Source organism: Magnolia sinica, chromosome 15 (assembly GCF_029962835.1).
Source record: "Magnolia sinica isolate HGM2019 chromosome 15, MsV1, whole genome shotgun sequence".
NCBI lineage: Eukaryota > Viridiplantae > Streptophyta > Magnoliopsida > Magnoliales > Magnoliaceae > Magnolia > Magnolia sinica.
Window position 1 is genome coordinate 20,712,890 of NC_080587.1, and position 18,761 is coordinate 20,731,650.

At 43.1% G+C, this 18,761-nt stretch overlaps 1 protein-coding gene and 1 non-coding gene across 2 annotated transcripts; both read right to left on the reverse strand.

Moving 5' to 3' along the window:
• Positions 1-537: 537 nt before the first annotated feature.
• On the reverse strand, positions 538-1,745 carry LOC131227530 (NADPH-dependent aldehyde reductase-like protein, chloroplastic). Its single transcript, XM_058223324.1, has 2 exons — positions 838-1,745; positions 538-769 (listed from the first exon to the last, which is right to left on the reverse strand). The coding sequence occupies exon 1, from the start codon at positions 1,667-1,669 to the stop codon at positions 869-871; it is 801 nt and encodes a 266-aa protein (XP_058079307.1). The 5' UTR covers positions 1,670-1,745; the 3' UTR covers positions 538-769; positions 838-868.
• Positions 1,746-12,280: 10,535 nt separating this feature from the next.
• Positions 12,281-12,387, reverse strand: LOC131228297 (small nucleolar RNA R71). The gene has a single exon (XR_009162807.1). It is a non-coding gene; the product is annotated as a small nucleolar RNA R71 (small nucleolar RNA).
• Positions 12,388-18,761: the final 6,374 nt, after the last annotated feature.

Here is an 18,761-nt window from a genome sequence, read left to right on the forward strand (position 1 = left end):
ACTGCTTGACAAAATGCCTTAGTATCTTCCTCACCAACTGTTTGGCAAAATGCCTCACAAGCAATCGTCTTGCAAACCTGCGAATGATGCAAAAGTGCAACCCAAGCGATTCTTGCTCCTTGTGCCACCATGGGACTTCTCACTGTCCATCACAAAACAATGAGTATTTCTCAGTGTCCATCACGAAACAATGAGCATTTTAGTTCTACTACTTGAATTGAACATTAAATTGAATTGAATGACTAGTCCACGGCATATAGGGATGCAGAAAAAACTACATTTCATTTGCAACAACATTCCATTGCAACTTGCGGGACTTCCTCACTGTACTAAGGAAACATCCTGAACATTTGAAATTTCCTCTTAGCCAAAATGAAAGCTTGCAGTTCAGTTCAATTGTGCATCCAAACCATAGTTCAAAGACTCGGTGACTCAACTCAGAAACTTGAGTGAGTCAATAAGAATTGAAATGACCACTACTCCAAGTAACTTCCGTATAATAAATAGAAAACTCAATGCAAAAAAAAAGTAAAAAAATAAATAAATTTACTTGTTAAAAAGGATAGAAACCCATTGTTACTACCTAAAAAATAGTCTTTAAGGACATCCTGTTTTAAGAGACAACTTCAAGTGCACTTGTCATGACACTTGCGTGGGACACTCGTTTACAGGAAAACAAGTTAAAGGAGGTTTCAAGTCTATGTATTACCATATTAAATAAAATCCCAAGTACCCTTCACAGGCATATGGAAAAAGGTAAAAAGTAGCTCTATTTCCCGCCAGATTTGCCTTAAAAACGTAGCACTTGTGAGTCAATAACGTTTAAACCAGAGTTACAGACATATAAACAGACCCTAAAATCAGAATCTTAAACATAGCCGCCGTTGACACGAATAACCTGGCCATTTACCCACTCGCCCGCATCACTAGCCAAAAACCCCACAAGCGGAGCCACATCTTTAGTCTCCCCCAATCGGCTCAGGGGGTTCATATTGATCACCATCTGTACAGCCTCTTCGGTCTTCCCTGAGAAGAACATGTCTGTTGCTATCGGCCCAGGTGCCACACAGTTAGCCGTGATCTGCGTACCTTTCAATTCCTTAGATAAGATCCTTATCATGGTCTCCACTGCCGCTTTGGACGCTGCGTAGGCCGAATACCCGGGCATGAGTCCACCGACCATCGACGAAGAAAGGCAGATGATCCTTCCTCCGCCGCCACGTTTCAGGCGACTAGCAGCCTCCTTGCAACAAAGGAAGCTGCCCTTGGTGTTGACCTCAAAGGTCCTGTCCCAGTCCTCTTCTGAGGTGTTCGCCAATCTCGGGTACTTGGGGTCCAGTATCCCAGCAGAATTCACCAGGATGTGAATTTCAGGACCGAAGGCTGCCTCGGACTGGTCAAAGAGTGCCTTCACTTGGGACGCATTTGACACATTGGCTCGGACCGTGATTGCCCGGGGTTTCGATGCTACTGATGGGGCTGATGAATTGATCTCGGCCGCCAGACGGTCAGCCTCAGCGGAGCTAGTGGAGTAATTGAGGACGAGGTTCGCCCCAAGAGATGCAAGGTGGAGGGCGATGGCGCGGCCAATACCACGTGATGCCCCAGTTACGATTGCTACCCGGCCGTCGAGTCGACAGATGTTGCTTACAGGCTCGGTAGCAGCCATGGCTTTGATTATTGGAGTCTTATTGGAGGTTGGATCATGTCATTAGGTTTTTGTTTTTTCTTTTAAGGTGGGATGGGGTTTTGGGGATCGGGTTTAATTACGAAAATCTCCTCACATGGTTGCAATTGGTGGACGGAGTCGTGCGTCTAATTTAGTAATTTTCTTAATAGTAGTTGGAACGTCCGAGCGTAACCAGTGACGACAGAAAAGCGTCATCGTCTCATTAAATATTCAATATAGGTTTGATAGGCAGCAGCATTGCTGTCAATGGGTGTTGCGCCCACAGTACCCAATCTGACCCGACCGGGCCCGATTTTAAAGGGTCCGATTTTGAAATATCCTACATTAGAAATGCCCTGAATTTGGAATCTTTCGGTTGTATTTTGCACTCTTAATTCGGAATCTCCCGTGATCCAAAAGTAATTATGTGTAATATTTACAAGGTTTGAATTTAATTACTAAATCAATTTTAATATTCTTAATTAGTGTATGCATGTTATGTTTGATACGATGATTGTAATAAGCCCATGGAAATATATATATACTGTTGATGTAGAAATATGGCTCACCGTCACCGTGCTCTGAGCACTTATGACGAGTCCCGTAGGCCTGTGCAGAAGAAAAACAAAGGAGACTCTGGCTAGAGCGAGGGACCCTCCGATGCCAAAGTCAGGCTAAGAATCTGGGTCTAAGTTGTGTAGATGGGTTTCGGGTGAGAGATCTTACGTACCTATTTCTATGATGAGTACCTTATTTATATCATTTGATTGAAGTTATCACATTCATCATTCTCGACACAATCTATGCCATTACGCGGGAGTTGTGTAACCGGAGACATTGGCGGTTCCCCTGAGATCATGCGCCGGATGTTGCCCCTTACGTGCGTTACTGGAGTCAGTTCCGAGCGTAATCATAGGTCACATCTCGTCCGAGCTGACCTTATATTCTGAATCCTACTTAAAACAATCCGAGCCCATAAGCGGGCCAAGCCCGGTCGCTTGCTGACAAGGATCTGATTGGAGTCAACGGTTGAAACGTGTAATGACTTCTTCTAGGTTCCAGGCTGATGTCAAAGCTCTACAAAAGAACTTGGCAGCTATGCACTATCTCCACAGATCGTCTGAACTCAGGCAGAGTAGACAAGCAGATACCGCGTCGCGGGTCGGCTGTATAGCTTTGCCATCTTGCCTGTTAAAGTACCTGATGTGGCCACTCATCTGGCCGAGCAGACCTTGAATGGAGCTCGATGGACTCATTCAGAGATGTGACCGAGCCGAGCTAACTTCAATTTGGGTCAGGTCAAATTCTCCCATAACAGAAGCACCCCACTCCCAGAGTTTGCAATGTAGGCTCGGGGTGTATATTCAAGCTGGGAAGTCGATCGGGCGGAGCAGTTCACCTCAAATCACTAATTGTGTAGGGAATAGTTCCCTAATGACTGGCTTCATTATCGATGCGCCGGGCTCCAAACGGCGGGCGGTTTGCTTTCGTCGAGTGGCAAGAAGACATGTGTCGTGGGTTGAAGAAACAAGGTGACTCAACTGCTTGGGAATCAACCGTGAGCATCACAATTGAGAAAAAGGCGGGCGGCTCTTTGCATACTTTATTAACTGTTATTAGCTGCAATCGGGGCTCGGCCAAGGAAGATGTGTTGCTCGGACTAATGAGGGTCTTCCACGTGTGGGTTAGTGCTTGGCGATGGCTATCTGTTTTAAGCAATAAATGCTTGTCATGATTACTTTGCGGTTGGGAATAGTATAGAACTACCGCTCTACTCATTTGCTTCATCATTTGTTAACTATCGCTCCTCTGCTGAGACTTTTGAAGTGAGCGAAAGAAACCTTGTGAGTCTCCTCATCCTCTGCTCTTTACTTTCCCAATTCCTTTTTCGTCCTTTCATCAATCTCAATGCCAAACGGTTTAGATGATGTCCGCGATGGATATGCCTTCGAGGACAACAACGAGCCAGAGAGTATGGACTCCAAGTCTGGGGGGTCAGTAGAAATCACCACTGTTATAGCCCTTACCCCTAGGGGAAAAAAGTCCAAGTCTTCGAAGGCTGCTGCTTGATGCCCGAGCAAAAAGAAGATTCGCCGAGCCCCTGCTTCAAGAAAGGATGCAGGGCCTTCAGGTGGGTGTCCTGCGGAGGTCATCCCGGGGGGCTCGGTTCTAGTCAACTCCCAGATGGCGGCTATTCGAACAAAGTTTCAGATCCTAAACTCTATTAAGATCTGAGCTCCTGCTCCACTTCACACCCCCAGAGACCCAGCCGAGGGTGAAATAGCCATCTCCATCTATGTCTTCAGTGTGGGCTGCAGTTTCCTCTTCATCCATTTATGCGAGCAATGATGGCACATTTGAAGTTGGCTCCTGCTTAGCTCGCCCCCAATGCCTGACGGTCTTTATTTACTGCCTTAGTCATCTGACATCAGGTCAAGAACAAGAATCTGACGTCAGATGAATTTATGCATCTATATCAGGCCAAGCACGACCCGCAAGAGTCATGCTGGTATTGCCTATCGACGAGGCCTAACCTTGGCAAAGGCCTTGTCACCGGGCTCCCAACTTCCAACAAGGACTAGAACAACAAGTGGTTCTAGCTCTCAGGGGAGTGGGAGGCGCCTGCCTTCGAGCTTAGCAGTCTTCGGGACAGAGTGCCCACAAAATTTTTTAAGCCATGTTGGATATCGCAATGGACTTTACATCTTTGCTTTCAAGTACTTATCTTTGTTGTGTGATGAGCTGTTTTTGTCTTTTGTAGCTTTCTCAAAGGGTTCACTAGAACTCTCCCCTGCCCTCCGAGCTCAAGTTGCTAAAGCTCGGGTGCTGAAAGTGGAGCAGCAGGCCTGGCACGAACTCATCAACCCGACTAATCTCTATAAGTCGGGCCTTTGTAGATATACCCCTCTTACCACTACTCTCGGTAAGTGTTTTGTTAGTAGTTTTGGCCTTCGTTGACTGAATATATTATGAGTCGAGCTTTGTTTTGCAGGGATGGGTGAGCCATCAGGTTCCAAGAAGAGGAGGCGGCCCCCTCCTCTCAGTGAGATGATCAGCTCTAAGCGCTGAGTGAAGATCATGGCTCGGAAGAAGAAGAACACTCCTCGGGCAGAGGCTGAGCCCGCTGTCACGCCCCCAAACTCGGAAATTGGATTCACAGGAATCCCGATCGCCGAATCCAGTACCGAAAGCCTCCGTAGTATCACATTCTCGGTTCCTAGCGTTCATATGCTAGATTCCGATCCTGGGATCCTATAAGAAGGATTTCTTTTGTACATTTAACTCATAATAAGCATAACCACAAGACTACCCAATTCACAAAGGCAACATCATCATCACATATCCACTATTATAATCATTTGAGTACAATGCTGAAAGGGAAATACATAAATCGAAAATCAAGCTCCAGAAGACCACCGCACGCTCCAGGCTCAACACTACAACCTAACATCACCTGCACGCATCTATCATGCATAAGCTTATAGAAAGTTTAGAGGGTGGTGTAAATGTGTGCACAAGGTAAGTGCCAAGTATTCAACGCAATGACATAATCATACAATGTCGAAATAAGCGCAAGGTCATGAATCATACGTTATCAGAGTAAGCGAAAATACTGACAAGTCCATGAGTCAAACAATATCAGAATACGCAATACAAATCGACTATACAAATGAAGAGTAAAAAAGAGCCAAATATCAGATGTCGAGAGTACAATGCAATATGTAAATACTGTTAAGTCCGTCTAGGCCATATAAGTGCAGAAACATAGTAACTCAAAATGCTAAGTACTGCGGATGCAATGTGATATGCAGTGCGAATGAAATGACCATGCTAGAGTGTAAAGTCGGGATGATAGTACGTAGTATCGCAGGCTATGGGTCCACCACAAGGGACTTCTATCCAAACCAGTCCCATACCTAAATTTGAATAGTCAAACTCAATGTGGTAAACTCCTGATCTCAGGTTAGTTGCGTGCCCAACCGAAATCCTCGCCATGCGAAGGTACACGTAACAAATAGTTACGCACCACCAGCCCGAGTGGATAGTGAATGAATGAATATGCAATTCCTGCTCAATAAGTCCACATATCAGTACGGTTACTCTCTGAAAAATCACCGGGGTCTATTACACTCCAAACCAGATTGCCGCCCCATCGCGCGCAACAAGGTGAGTGGAAGAGACCTCACTATCCACCTGCCAATATCGGGCCCGGCTTGTTAATAGCGGATCCATTCCTCGAGCTGGTCAGACTCAGCCTAGCATTGCCCCCTCCTCTCGGGCAGGTAAGGCCGCACCCCCTTCCAACCGACCACGACACAGTGGGAGACGCGGCCTAATGGTATACGGCCCTCATGCGCTCATGCATCCACTCGGTCTAGACGTTGGAGCAACCTCTAGAACCAAGAGGGTTTAGGGACTTTCACCTAGGGATATCTATAGCACCCCATGTAGAACAAATTTTCGGTGTCCCATCTGGTCATCCACGATATGCCTATGGAGGCTATGACCCTGATGTCGCTAGGGCGTACAATAATCATAATACAAGATGCATGAGTCATACAATCCCGTTATGCATCAATCTTGCGCATACCGTGCGCTCATGTGAGATAACCTCCACCTATCAGGGAGTCTCATAACAACATACTCAATGACATATACAAAGATCAACCACACCTCATAACAAACATGCAGATGATGCGTATGGGTAGATATCATGATGCTATGCTGTCACATACTCATAATTGATATCAATAACCGGCATCGACAATCGACCTCGACAATGTGGATATTTAACTAACATTGCCCCTGAGGAATGATGCTCATAGATCCTAACATATAGTGGACCCATGACCTCACACGAGGGCCAAATATACAACACTATAGGCCTCACTCAAGAACTTAATACACATCACGATGGGCCTAACATACATCACAATGGGCTCCATCACCTGACCCTCAAATGCATCACAATGAGCCCTATCACATAGACCTCATATACATCATATTAGGCTTAAAACACAAGTCGAATATACATCGAATGGCCCTCAACTACGAGTCGCATATACACCATATAGGTCTCGACAATCGGGATCAATCGATAATCAGAGTCAGAAAATCGGTCACGTCAATCGACAAATCGGCCACGACAATTGGGATCGATCGATAATCAGAATTGGTAAATCGGTCACGACAATCGGGATCGATCGATAATCAGAGTAAGCAAAACAGCCACGTCAATCGACAAATTGGCCACAACAATCGAGATCGATCGATAATCAGAATCGGTAAATCGGTCACGACAATCGGGATCGATTGATAATCAGAGTCGGCAAAACAATCACGTCAATCGACAAATCGGCCACGACAATCAGGATCAATCTATAATCAAAATCGGCAAATCGGTCACGTCAATCGACAAATCGGCCACCACAATCGGGATTGATCAATAATCAGAATCGGTAAATCGGTCACGACAATGGACAAATTGGCCACGACAATCGGGATCGATCGATAATCAGAATCGGTAAATCGGTCACGACAATCGGGATCGATCGATAATCAGAGTCGACAAAATAGTCGCGTCAATCGACAAATCGGCCACGACAATCAAAATCGATCAATACCCAAAATCGACAAATCAGTCACAATATCTAGCCTCGATCGTCAATCGATCAATTGGCCACAATAATAAAAATCGATCAATACCCAAAATCGGCAAATCAGTCACGATATCTGGCCTCGATCGCCAATAGATCACGATAACCGGCCTTGATCGCTAATTGGTCAATCAGCCAGGACAATCAGAATCGATCGATACTCAGAATCGGCAAATCAGCACCGATGAGAATGACCTAACAAGGCCTAAGGGAAGGTCACAATGAGGACATCTAACCGTCATTGCCCATAATGTGGACATTTAACCAACATTACTCCCAAGGAGTGGCTCTCATAGGGTTAATCGTATCATGGGCCCATGGCCTCACACAATGGCCGGAAATACTTCACAATGGGCCTCGTCATATGGGTCATGAATACATCACTTTGGGCCTCCCCAATGGGCCGCAAATATACCACATTGGGCCCCATCATATGGGCTGCAAATACATCAATGCGGGCCGCACAAATGGACGACATGGATATACAATGCATACAGCACAGCGGGCTGCACGAATGGACGGCATAGATATACAATACATACATCAATGGATATACAATACATACATCAATGGATATACAATACATGCATCAATGGTAGGCCCCATGTGGCACCGTCTAAAATTGGACAGTGCTAATATAGAATATGCACACCAAGGTGGACCCCATCACATGGGCCTAATATGCATGACAGGTGGGCCCCACACACACAACAAATGGGCCCCTACACAGCACGTCCGAACATTGTCTAGGTAAATTAGCACATTCCAACCATCATTCATGTAAATCAGCACCGTCTAAACATTGTCCAGCATTGTCCAACACAATCTGGACGGTGTGGATGAAATAAATACATCATGATCAGGCCCACAACACCTTGTTGACGTTGACACAATAGCTGCTCTGTTGCCGGGCCACATATGGGCGGTTGGGATAAAACACTTACCTCGTGATTAAATCCACATAATGTGCTGGTGGGGCTCACTCATATGGATGGCATAGATGGAATAGATGGACGGCATGCAATGCATACATCAACGTGGCCCACAAAAACTACTGACGTCAATACTCAGCTATATAGCTGGTGTGAGGTACCTCTGCCAATCTGTCCAGTAGGTGGGTCCCACATGGGCCCACCACATACATATATATAAATCATATATACATATGATATAATAATATAATATTATGTGTGTATATATATATATATTTATTTATTTATTTATATATTTATTTATTTATTCATGAGAGTGTATGTGTGTGTATGAAAAAAAGGGGGCCACCAGCACCCAGCGTCCAGGCCTGGACGGACGGCCTAGATGCAGGACACATGCATCACGTGTGGAGTCCACACATGTGTGGATGGTGCAGGTAAGACCTATAAATCACGCGGGTCCCATCAGACGGAGGGCACAGCTAAGACACATACAATACGATGTGGATCCTGCCGTCCAACACACGGTGGTATAAAACACTTACATCAGGGCCCCATGTCCACGTGTGGAATGGGTGGCCATCTCTCAACAGGTGGGTCCCACCAGATGATGGACAGTGTGGCTACATGCATCAAGGTGAGCTCCACCATCAAAAGAGCTGGACGGTGTGGATATACCCCACGTACATCGTCAGGGCCACCTTTCATCTGGATGGTGCAGCCATGACAAATACATCAAGGTGGGCCCATCCCACACGTGCAGCACGTGTGGGTGGGCCCCACACACCAAGTGGGTGGACGGTTGTATAGAAAATAACAATACAAATAAAAATAAAAATAAAACATAAAGGTGGTTTCCACGTGGGGCCACCAGCTATAACATTTATTATATATTATATTATATTATATTATATATACAATATCACATGTAGCCCTGTCTAGTGTCCAGATGACGGTCTGGACGATTAATATACATTACCAAGGGGCCCAGATCTGGACGGTGTGGATGACATGAACATCGGTGGGTCCACGTGGTGTGGATAAATAAATCAAGGTGGACCCCACCTCACCTGAAAAACGGACGGATGGTCTGGGTGAAACACAGACCACATGATGACACCCACGGAACTGCTGAACACAGCAGCTATATTGTTGGTGAGAGGTACACCAGCCAACTTACTTCATTGAGGTGGTCCACATGTGTGGCCCTCCAGTCCATAAAAATGGACTGACGGTGTAAATATATACAATAAGGGGGTCCCAGCGTCCAAGGATGGTGTGGATGAAACAGGTGGGACCCACCGAAGTAGCTGCGTCAATACAGCAACTGTATAGCTGGTGTGCGGTACACATAGGGCCCACCATCAATACAGCAACTACATAGCTGCGATGAGGTGCAGCCATTGCTACTGCAAGCAAAACAGGTGGGTCCCACGTAGGGCCCACCACCATCTATATCCTATATATTATATTATATTAATATAATATTAATTATCATTACTTCTCTTTAAATTCCGAGGGGAAACCAGTGGACGGTGTGGATTTCCTTGATAAGTCCGTTTACGGACCCCATTAATAGCACAGCGGAGCGCTTGCGCGAGCTTTGTTCCGCAGTAGAGGTTGCGGTCGATCCAGGTGGGCCATCATCGCTGATCAAAACAATGATCCAGACCATTCAAGCTTCGAAACAGGGGATTTAAACCCTTCCTATGTGGTCAGATTTCGTGGATTGGAGGATCTTTCATCTCAATCTTGGTCCAATCGCAACCAATCTTTGCAATTTCTCAGGTTGTGCGTTCTGGCTGCGAAACCTGTAACACCGCCTCTTGCGCGGGAGGACCCTCCAGCCGACCTTCAGGGTGATAAAAAGAAGAGAGAGAAAGGGGGATGGGGATCTCGGTTTTGGAGAGGAGAAAGCATTGAAGGAGGGATTGAAAGAGAAGCGGGAGCCGTGGAACACGCTTGAGGAGGGAAGTGGCATCTAGTTTTCTTGCTCTTTTCTTTTTTTCTTTTTCTTTTTAATTGCTTTGTTTAAAGGGTCCGGCCCATTCATGTGTGGCTAAACCTCTTAGCTAGGGCTAAGAGGTGAAGCTTGTAGTCCGATGGGAGAGACTTCGCTTGTGCCTTTTGTTTAGACTGATTAATGTTGATTTTTAGTTCAAATTAAAAGGAATACTTTAATTTTTTTTTATGGTTTGTTGTGACTGAAATTACAATAGATCTGTGAGGGCTTTGAGTATTTCTTCCTCCTTTTTATGTCTAGGACGTCAGGAAGCCCTGCTGTTCACCATCGTCTCATGGGCATGGTTGGATGACGATATCCTTCCTAACCTTCATACATCAATGATTGGTTGCCAATTAGTTAAATTTTATTGTTTGCTTTGTCTCCTGGACATGGTTTGGTGATGGAATCCATTCTAATTCATATACCTTTCACTTCTTGACAACTATATCAACGGAAGTTCAGTTTAAATTCCATAGTTTTTGATGCAGGCATAAGATCTCCCTGATCTCTACAAGTGGATCCTCTGAATCCTTAGTTTCCTTCCTCTGAATTCCTTAAAGTTGTAGATTAATCTCTCACCATTATTCATCAATTTATATTTGATTTAGATTGCATCTTAGGCTAGTTTTATTTCTACCTAGTTTCAGGAAACGTACAAGTTTCAGTCCCTGTGGATTCGACCTCAGTCTTACCGAGTTTATTACTACATCACAACCCTATAATTGGGGAGTGAACAAGTTTTTGGCGCCGTTACCGGGGACTGATGGTTGTGATTTTTTGAAATTAATTAGGTTTAGAATTAATTTAAGATTAGAATTTGACTAACTTTAGTTGTAGCCTTTTATTTGATTTCTAGAACTAACTTGTTTTCCTATTTTGTAGGATCCTGACATAAGTTTCTAAATTGGTAATTCCTTCCTAATCTCTCTACTTTTTCTACTTTTTAGAATTAGGGTTTAAATTTTAAAAATTTTTAATTCTAGTATTTTTCTATTTTTAGGAAGTAGTTTATTTTTAGAAACTTTCCTCTTTTTCTTTTAGAAACTAGGTTAGTTATTTCCCTTTTTAGAAAATTTTTCTAATTTTAGAAACTAATTCATCTTTCTTCTATTCTAGAAACTTTCTAATTTTAACTCTTTTAGAATCTAACTTTGTTTCTTAATTTACTTTTAGAAATTTTCTACTTGTGGAATTTCTGTTTAGAAACTAACTTTCCTATTGTGTAGGCCTTTAAGATAGAAATTTCTAATTCGGTAAGTTCTTTCTCTCTACTTTCTATTTTTCATATCTCTTTTAGTAATTTACTTTCTAGTTTAGACTTTTCTTCTTTTCGAAACTGACTTGTTTTCTTTTGCAGGTCTTTAACTTAGAGACTTCAAGTTGGTAATTTCTTTCCAACTCTCTCTTTCTTTCTAGATTTTCGTTCCGTTCGAATTTGATTGAGGGCTGCGAGTGTTTCATGCCCAAGTGGGCCCGTGACAACACTCGACATCTCTTGACTGAAGGAGGATTGGTTGAGGGGTTGACTATCCATCGCAGGACTAGACACCACTCGAAATCCCCTGAGTTAATTGAAGTTATGGCCAAAGACCAACCTCCTCTACTTCCACCTAGGGTGGAGGATACCCAAGATGAGAATGAGGTGCAACAGGCACCCCCGCCTTGTACTTTACGAGATTATCTACAACCGGCGGGAGTGAGTACGCCCTCATGCATGATTTTTCCTGAAAGCACAGGACAAATGGATATCAAGCCAGGAGTTATCCAACTCCTTCCCAAATTCCATGGACTTGAATCAGAGAGTCCATATTTACATTTGAAAGAGTTCGATGAGATTATAGCTACATTATGTTTTCCTAATGTATCTGAGGATACAATTAGGCTGAAACTCTTTACTTTTTCCTTAAAAGAGAAAGCTAAGACGTGGTTACATTCACTGCGTCCTAAATCCATTGGCACATGGAACGACATGCAGAGGGAATTCATAAAAAAATTCTTCCCACATCATAAAACGATTACCCTCAGAAAAGCAATCAAGAACTTTGCCCAAAAGAAAGATGAAACATTCTTCCAATGTTGGGAAATGTTTAAAGATTTGTTCAGTTCATGCCCACAACACGGATTTGAAATGTGGCGCATTACAAATTTTTTCTATGATGGACTGACATCTTCCATGCGCCAAATGGCCGAGACAATGTGTAATGGAGAGTTCATTAATAAAGATGTTGACGAGGTATGGGATTACCTCGATAGTCTTGCTGAAAAAACACAATTATGGGACTATTACCCAAAGTCGAGCACCACTTCTAGGCCGACTCAATTAAAGGAGAAAGGTGGATTATATCTCTTGAAAGAAGAAGATGATCTCAAGTGTAAAGTGACTACGCTCATAAGAAAAGTTGAGGCCATGGAAGGAAAGAAGGATAAGGTTAATGAAATTGTTTGCAGCATCTGTGATTGCAACATTCATACAACTGAAAATTGTCCTACAATACCCGCCTTTCGAAGAGTGTTGAATGAACAAGCTAATGCCGTAAACAACTATCAAAGACCTTTTACTGGACCTAACTCTAATACGTACAATCCTGGTTGGAAAAATCATCCAAACTTTAGTTGGAGGAATGGACAAACGGCTACCCCTCAAGGTTTCTTCAATCAAAATCCAAATCAAGTGAAACCTCAAGAGGAACCGGTTCAAAATTCCATATAAGAGCTGGCTCAGGCAATGCGGAGAATTACAGATTTTATGCAAAAGATCGATTCTCGTATGACGGTTATAAAAAAGGGGATGCTTCCTGCACAACCTCTCCCCAATCCTAAACCGCAGTACGAGATTAATGATCCCAGCTCTTCAAATCAGATGGGGCACGCTAAATCCATCAACACTCTTAGGAGTGGAAAGATCATTGATAAAACTCTTCCGGTTAGGCCCGAAAAGCCTCAAGAACCAGAAGAGGACAACAATGATGGATCTAGTGATGCCCCACAGAAATTAGAACCGGAACTCTAGAGAAGCCAGTTGTTCCGTTCCCCCAACGGTTGGTTTTACCAAAACCTCTCTCTAACTCTTAGGATATCCTAGAGGTGTTGAAACAAGTGAAAGTCAACATTCCTCTACTTGATGTCGTGAAACAGATTCCTTCATATGCCAAATTTCTGAAAGACTTATGCACGACCAAAAGACGGCAAAGTATTCAAAAGAAAATTTTCTTGACTGAGAAAGTGAGTGTCATCCTAAAGCAAGACGTGCCACAGAAATTCAAAGATCCCGGTAGCCCAACCATATCATGTGTAATCGGGAACCATCAAATTGATCACGCACTTCTTGACTTAGGAGCGAGCGTCAATCTGATTCCCTACTCGGTATACAAATAGTTAGGTTTGGGTGAATTAAAACCCACCCTAACCACACTACAACTTGCTGATCGATCTGTTCGTGTACCAAGAGGGATAATTGAGGATGTGTTGGTTCAAGTTGATAGATTTTACTACCCTGTAGATTTTATCATCCTGGACACCGAACCCATCAATAACATAAGTACTCAGATCCCCGTCATTCTTGGCCGCCCATTCCTTGCCACTTCAAATGCAATTATCAATTGCAGGAATGGTGTCATGACTATGTCTTTTGGGAATATGACATTGGAGTCAAACATCTTTTTCAATAACGGCAGAAACTTAGAGGATGATGATGATTTCCACGACATTAACATGATTGACTCTTTCGTGGAAGATACAACACCTCTAACCTTATCCTCCGACCATCTAGAGATGTGCCTGGCCCACTCCCATGATTCTGATGATGACATGATTAGGGAGACGTGTGCCCTGCTTGATACTGCACCGGTACTTGAAGTTAATCGGTGGAGGCCACAATTTGAAGAATTGCCACAAATCGATGTAATGCCTCTACCGTCTAACCTCAAGCCGCCGAAGCTTGACCTAAAACCTTTGCCCTCTGATTTGAAATATGCCTATTTAGGTCAAGATGAGACATACCCGGTGGTGATCTCTGCCCACCTAGAGAAAGAACAGGAGAGTATGCTCATATCTACTCTCATTGAGCATAAAGGAGCCCTGGGATGGACGATAGCGGACCTCAAGGGAATTAATTCCTCGATTTGTACTCACCGCATATATCTTGAGGATAATGCAAAAATCGCTCGACAACCACAACGTAGACTAAATCTAAACATGAAGGAAGTGGTTAAGGCCGAGGTTCTTAAACTATTGGACGTGGGTATCATATACCCTATATCTGATAGTCAATGGATGAGTCCAACTCAAGTGGTCCCTAAGAAGTCCGGAATCACCATCGTAGCCAATGCTAATAATGAACTCGTGCCAACTAGAGTCACTACTGGTTGGAGAATGTGCATTGACTACAGGAAGTTGAATACCGTCACGAGGAAAGACCACTTTCCTTTACCATTCATTGATCAGATCCTGAAAAGGTTAGCTGGTCATTCCTATTACAGTTTCCTTGACGGGTATTCGAGCTACAACCAGATAGAAATAGCCCCTGAAGACCAGGAAAAGACCACATTTACATGTCCCTACGGCACCTTTGCCTATCGAAGGATGCCATTCGGACTATGTAATGCCCCTGCCACCTTTCAGCGATGTATGCTTAGTATCTTTTCGGATATGGTGGGGCAATATCTAGAGGTCTTCATGGACGATTTCTCTGTTTATGGTCCATCTTTCAGCAAGTGCTTGGAAAGTCTTAAATGTGTGCTGAAAAGATGTGAAGAAAAGAACTTGGTACTTAATTGGGAGAAGTGTCATTTCATGGTTCAGAAGGGAATTGTCCTTGGGCATATCATCTCATTCAAGGGAATCGAGGTAGATAAGGTAAAAATCGATCTTATCTCTAACCTACCTCCACCCAAGAACATCAGAGACGTGCGATCCTTCTTAGGACACGCAGGATTTTACAGGCGATTTATAAAGGACTTCAGTCTCCTCTCTCGTCCTTTATGTAGTCTTCTTCAAAAGGATGTTCCGTACGAGTGGACTGAGCAATGTCAGGAAGCTTTCATCAAGCTTAAGGGCACGTTAACCACTGCACCTATCATACAGCCACCCGACTGGAGCCTTCCTTTTGAGCTTATGTGCGACGCTTCTGATTATGCTCTTGGAGCGGTTCTAGGCCAGAGAAAAGACAAGAGACCCTACGTCATCCATTACGTGAGTAGGACTTTAAATTCGGCCCAAGTGAACTACTCAACTACGGAAAAAGAACTCTTAGCCGTAGTGTTCGCCTTAGACAAATTTAGGTCATACCTGATCGGATCCAAGATCATTATCTATACAGATCATGCGGCACTGAAGTATCTTCTTTCTAAGAATTATTCTAAGCCCCGCCTGATACGATGGATCCTTCTACTCCAAGAATTTGATTTGGAAATTAAAGATAAAAAGGGAGTAGAAAACGTTGTGGCCGATCACCTTTCTCGCCTTAATACATCTGATTCCCTTAAGACGACCCATATCAATGACATGTTCCCTGATGAACAACTGTTCAGAGTCTCCCATTCACCTTGGTTCGTTGATATTGCTAATTATCTTACTACAGGTGCTATACCGACACAGTGGACTGCGCAAGAAAAGAAGAAATTCTTCATCGAGATGCACAACTTTTTCTGGGATGATCATTATTTATTTAAATATTGCCTAGACCAAATCCTAAGGAGATGTGTACCAGACGATGAGCATCAGAGCGTCATCTCCTTCTGTCACTCACAGGCCTGTGGTGGTCACTTTTCTGCTAAAAAGACCACGGTCAAGATTCTGCAGTGTGGTTTTTACTGGCCCACTATGTTTAGGGACACTCATGAGTTTTGCAAAGCTTGTGAGCGTTATCAGAAATTGGGAGCATTGTCCCTTCGAAATATGATGCCTTTGAATCTCATCCTTATCATTGAAACATTTGATTGCTGGGGCATCGATTTCATGGGACCATTCCCCCAATTGTTTGGAAATCTGTATATTTTACTCGCCGTGGATTATGTCACTAAATGGGTCGAAGCGATTCTGTGTCGAACTAATGACCATTGCACGGTCATTAAATTCTTAAAAGAAAACATCCTTTCTCGATTCGGAACGCCTCGAGCCATCATTAGTAATGGGGGCTCACACTTTTGTAATAAACCATTTGAGAGCTTAATGAAGAAATACGGTATCTCTCATAGGGTAAGCACCCCGTACCACCCACAGACAAGTGGGCAAGCTGAGATTTCTAATAGGAAAATTAAACACATTTTGGAGAAAACGGTTAACCCTGATCGTAAGGATTGGTCAATCCGATTGACCGATGCCTTATGGGCATACCGTACTGCCTTTAAAACCCCTATTGGAATGTCTCTCTTTAGACTTGTCTATGGGAAAGCTTGTCACCTGCCTATAGAGCTGGAACATAAAGCATACTGGGTGATCAAAAATCTTAATTTTAATTTGGACAACGCTGGCTCACTACGCAAACTTCAATTGAATGAACTTGAGAAAATTCGGAATGATACGTACGATAATTCGAGAATTTACAAGGACAAGATGAAAACATTTCATGACCAACACATTTTACGAAAATCATTCACGCCTGGTCAGAAGGTCCTTTTGTACAATTCTCGATTACATCTCTTTCCGGGTAAGCTTCGATCTCGTTGGACCGGCCCTTACATTGTTGTTACTGTTTTTCTTCATGGGGCCGTTGAGATAAGAGATCCCGACAATGGCAAGGAGTTTAAAGTCAATGGACATCTATTGAAACTATTTGTCGAGAAATTTGATTCAGAGGACATGTCCATGACCCTGACTGCTCTTGTTTACCAGGATTGATCTCCTAGTCTGATGGATGTATAGGTAGGTTTATCGCTTTCATAGGACTAGGGTAGTTGCTTTATTTGTCTGGCTGAAGACGGTAAACTTAGCGCTCCTGGGAGGCAACCCAGCTCTTCATTTCATTTTTATCATTAGTTAGTTCAATGTTTGTGGGTAACCTTACTGCAAACCCTCACGAGACTACAACTCATCCACTAGGGGCAACCTAGGGGTTTAAAGGCTTGTTGCATATGCTAAATGCAATCGAGAGCACCTACGAAAGTGGTATAGGTAGGATTTTATTTTTTGTTATTTTTATGTTGCCTTCTCTTTCGTGCTGACCGATGCCCATACTACGATCTCTTGGAAAATGTCTCTTAATTCATCATCCAGGTACTATCTTCCCATCACTTCATATTTACTTTTCGTTGTCCCAAGTGCATTGCACGCTCATATCTTTTACATTGAAGACAATGTAGATTTTAGGTTGGGGGTGGGAGATTAGGTGACCTAATCAGCATTTTCTTGGTCTTGAACAAAAATTGTGAAATTTTTTAATTTTTCTGAACTTTCTTGTGAATTTGAAGGGACTTTGACAGCCATCTAGGGCACCTGGAATTTCAAGATACATGATGTTGGAAATTTAAGACGCCTGGATTCAGTATCTATTGGATTGCATAATTAAGTTTGAATTGTTAATCCAGAATTAGAAGTTGTACACATTGATTGAGTTTTGATCTCACATGTCACATCTCGCTTTCACATTAAGGTTTCAGTTTGATATTGAAGGATTTACTTGGTACTCACTAAGCATGAAAGGAACCGGCCTGAGAAAATTGAAAGGATTGGGTGAATAATTTCACCATAGGTTTGCTCCCTATAGGTGAAGGTTCAATTTCCCAAAGTAGCCGGCGGAAAGGGGTGGGTAATGGTCTTCATCATAGGTTTGCTCCCTATAGGTGAAGATTTGATTCCTCCCCTTGGCGGTATTTTAATATAATATATATATATATATATATATATATATATATATATATATATCAAAGGTCGATTAATGAAAAGATGATCCGTAAGGAAAGTTTGAGTTATTATGAATTATCTTAGTGTTTACCGATAATATCATGAAATTAAGAAGTGAACCTTAATGATAAGCCGAGATTATACGATACACCCATGGAACTCAATATTTAGAATCGTTCTAATTATTGGATTAATATTTGAGCTTGATTATGAAGTTTACCGTGAGCTTGATTTCAGGAGAAAGTAATGTCAACATTCATGAATCTTAGAATTCGAGTATCTGAATTGTTTTTCATAAATCTCTTGAGTTTGTAGAAATTGTCCTGTAATTCTCAATTTATTTTTCGCATACCTTGCTCGGGACTAGCAAGATGCTGGTTGGGGGTTGTGTTGAGGGTCAAATATTGCATATCAGACCCTGTTATTGCCTGGATTTTCAAACATGATACTGTTTAAACAGCCCGATTTAAATCGTGTTTGTGTTGCAGGGCGTATTTACGAGCCTGGACTGGGAAAAGGTACTAAGAGCATGGATTTAACGGTCTGAAGTCACCAAGTTAAGTGACGGGCACCAGGAGACCAGGATCGGCATATTTGCACGCCAGGGATCCAAGATAATCGAGAAACTAATGCTCAAGTAGCCTGAAATTGGTACAGAA

What these genes read in the sequence shown, in the direction of transcription:
- LOC131227530 (XM_058223324.1), bottom strand. Translation starts at nt 1,669, where the DNA reads ATGGCTGCTACCGAGCCTGTAAGCAACATCTGTCGACTCGACGGCCGG.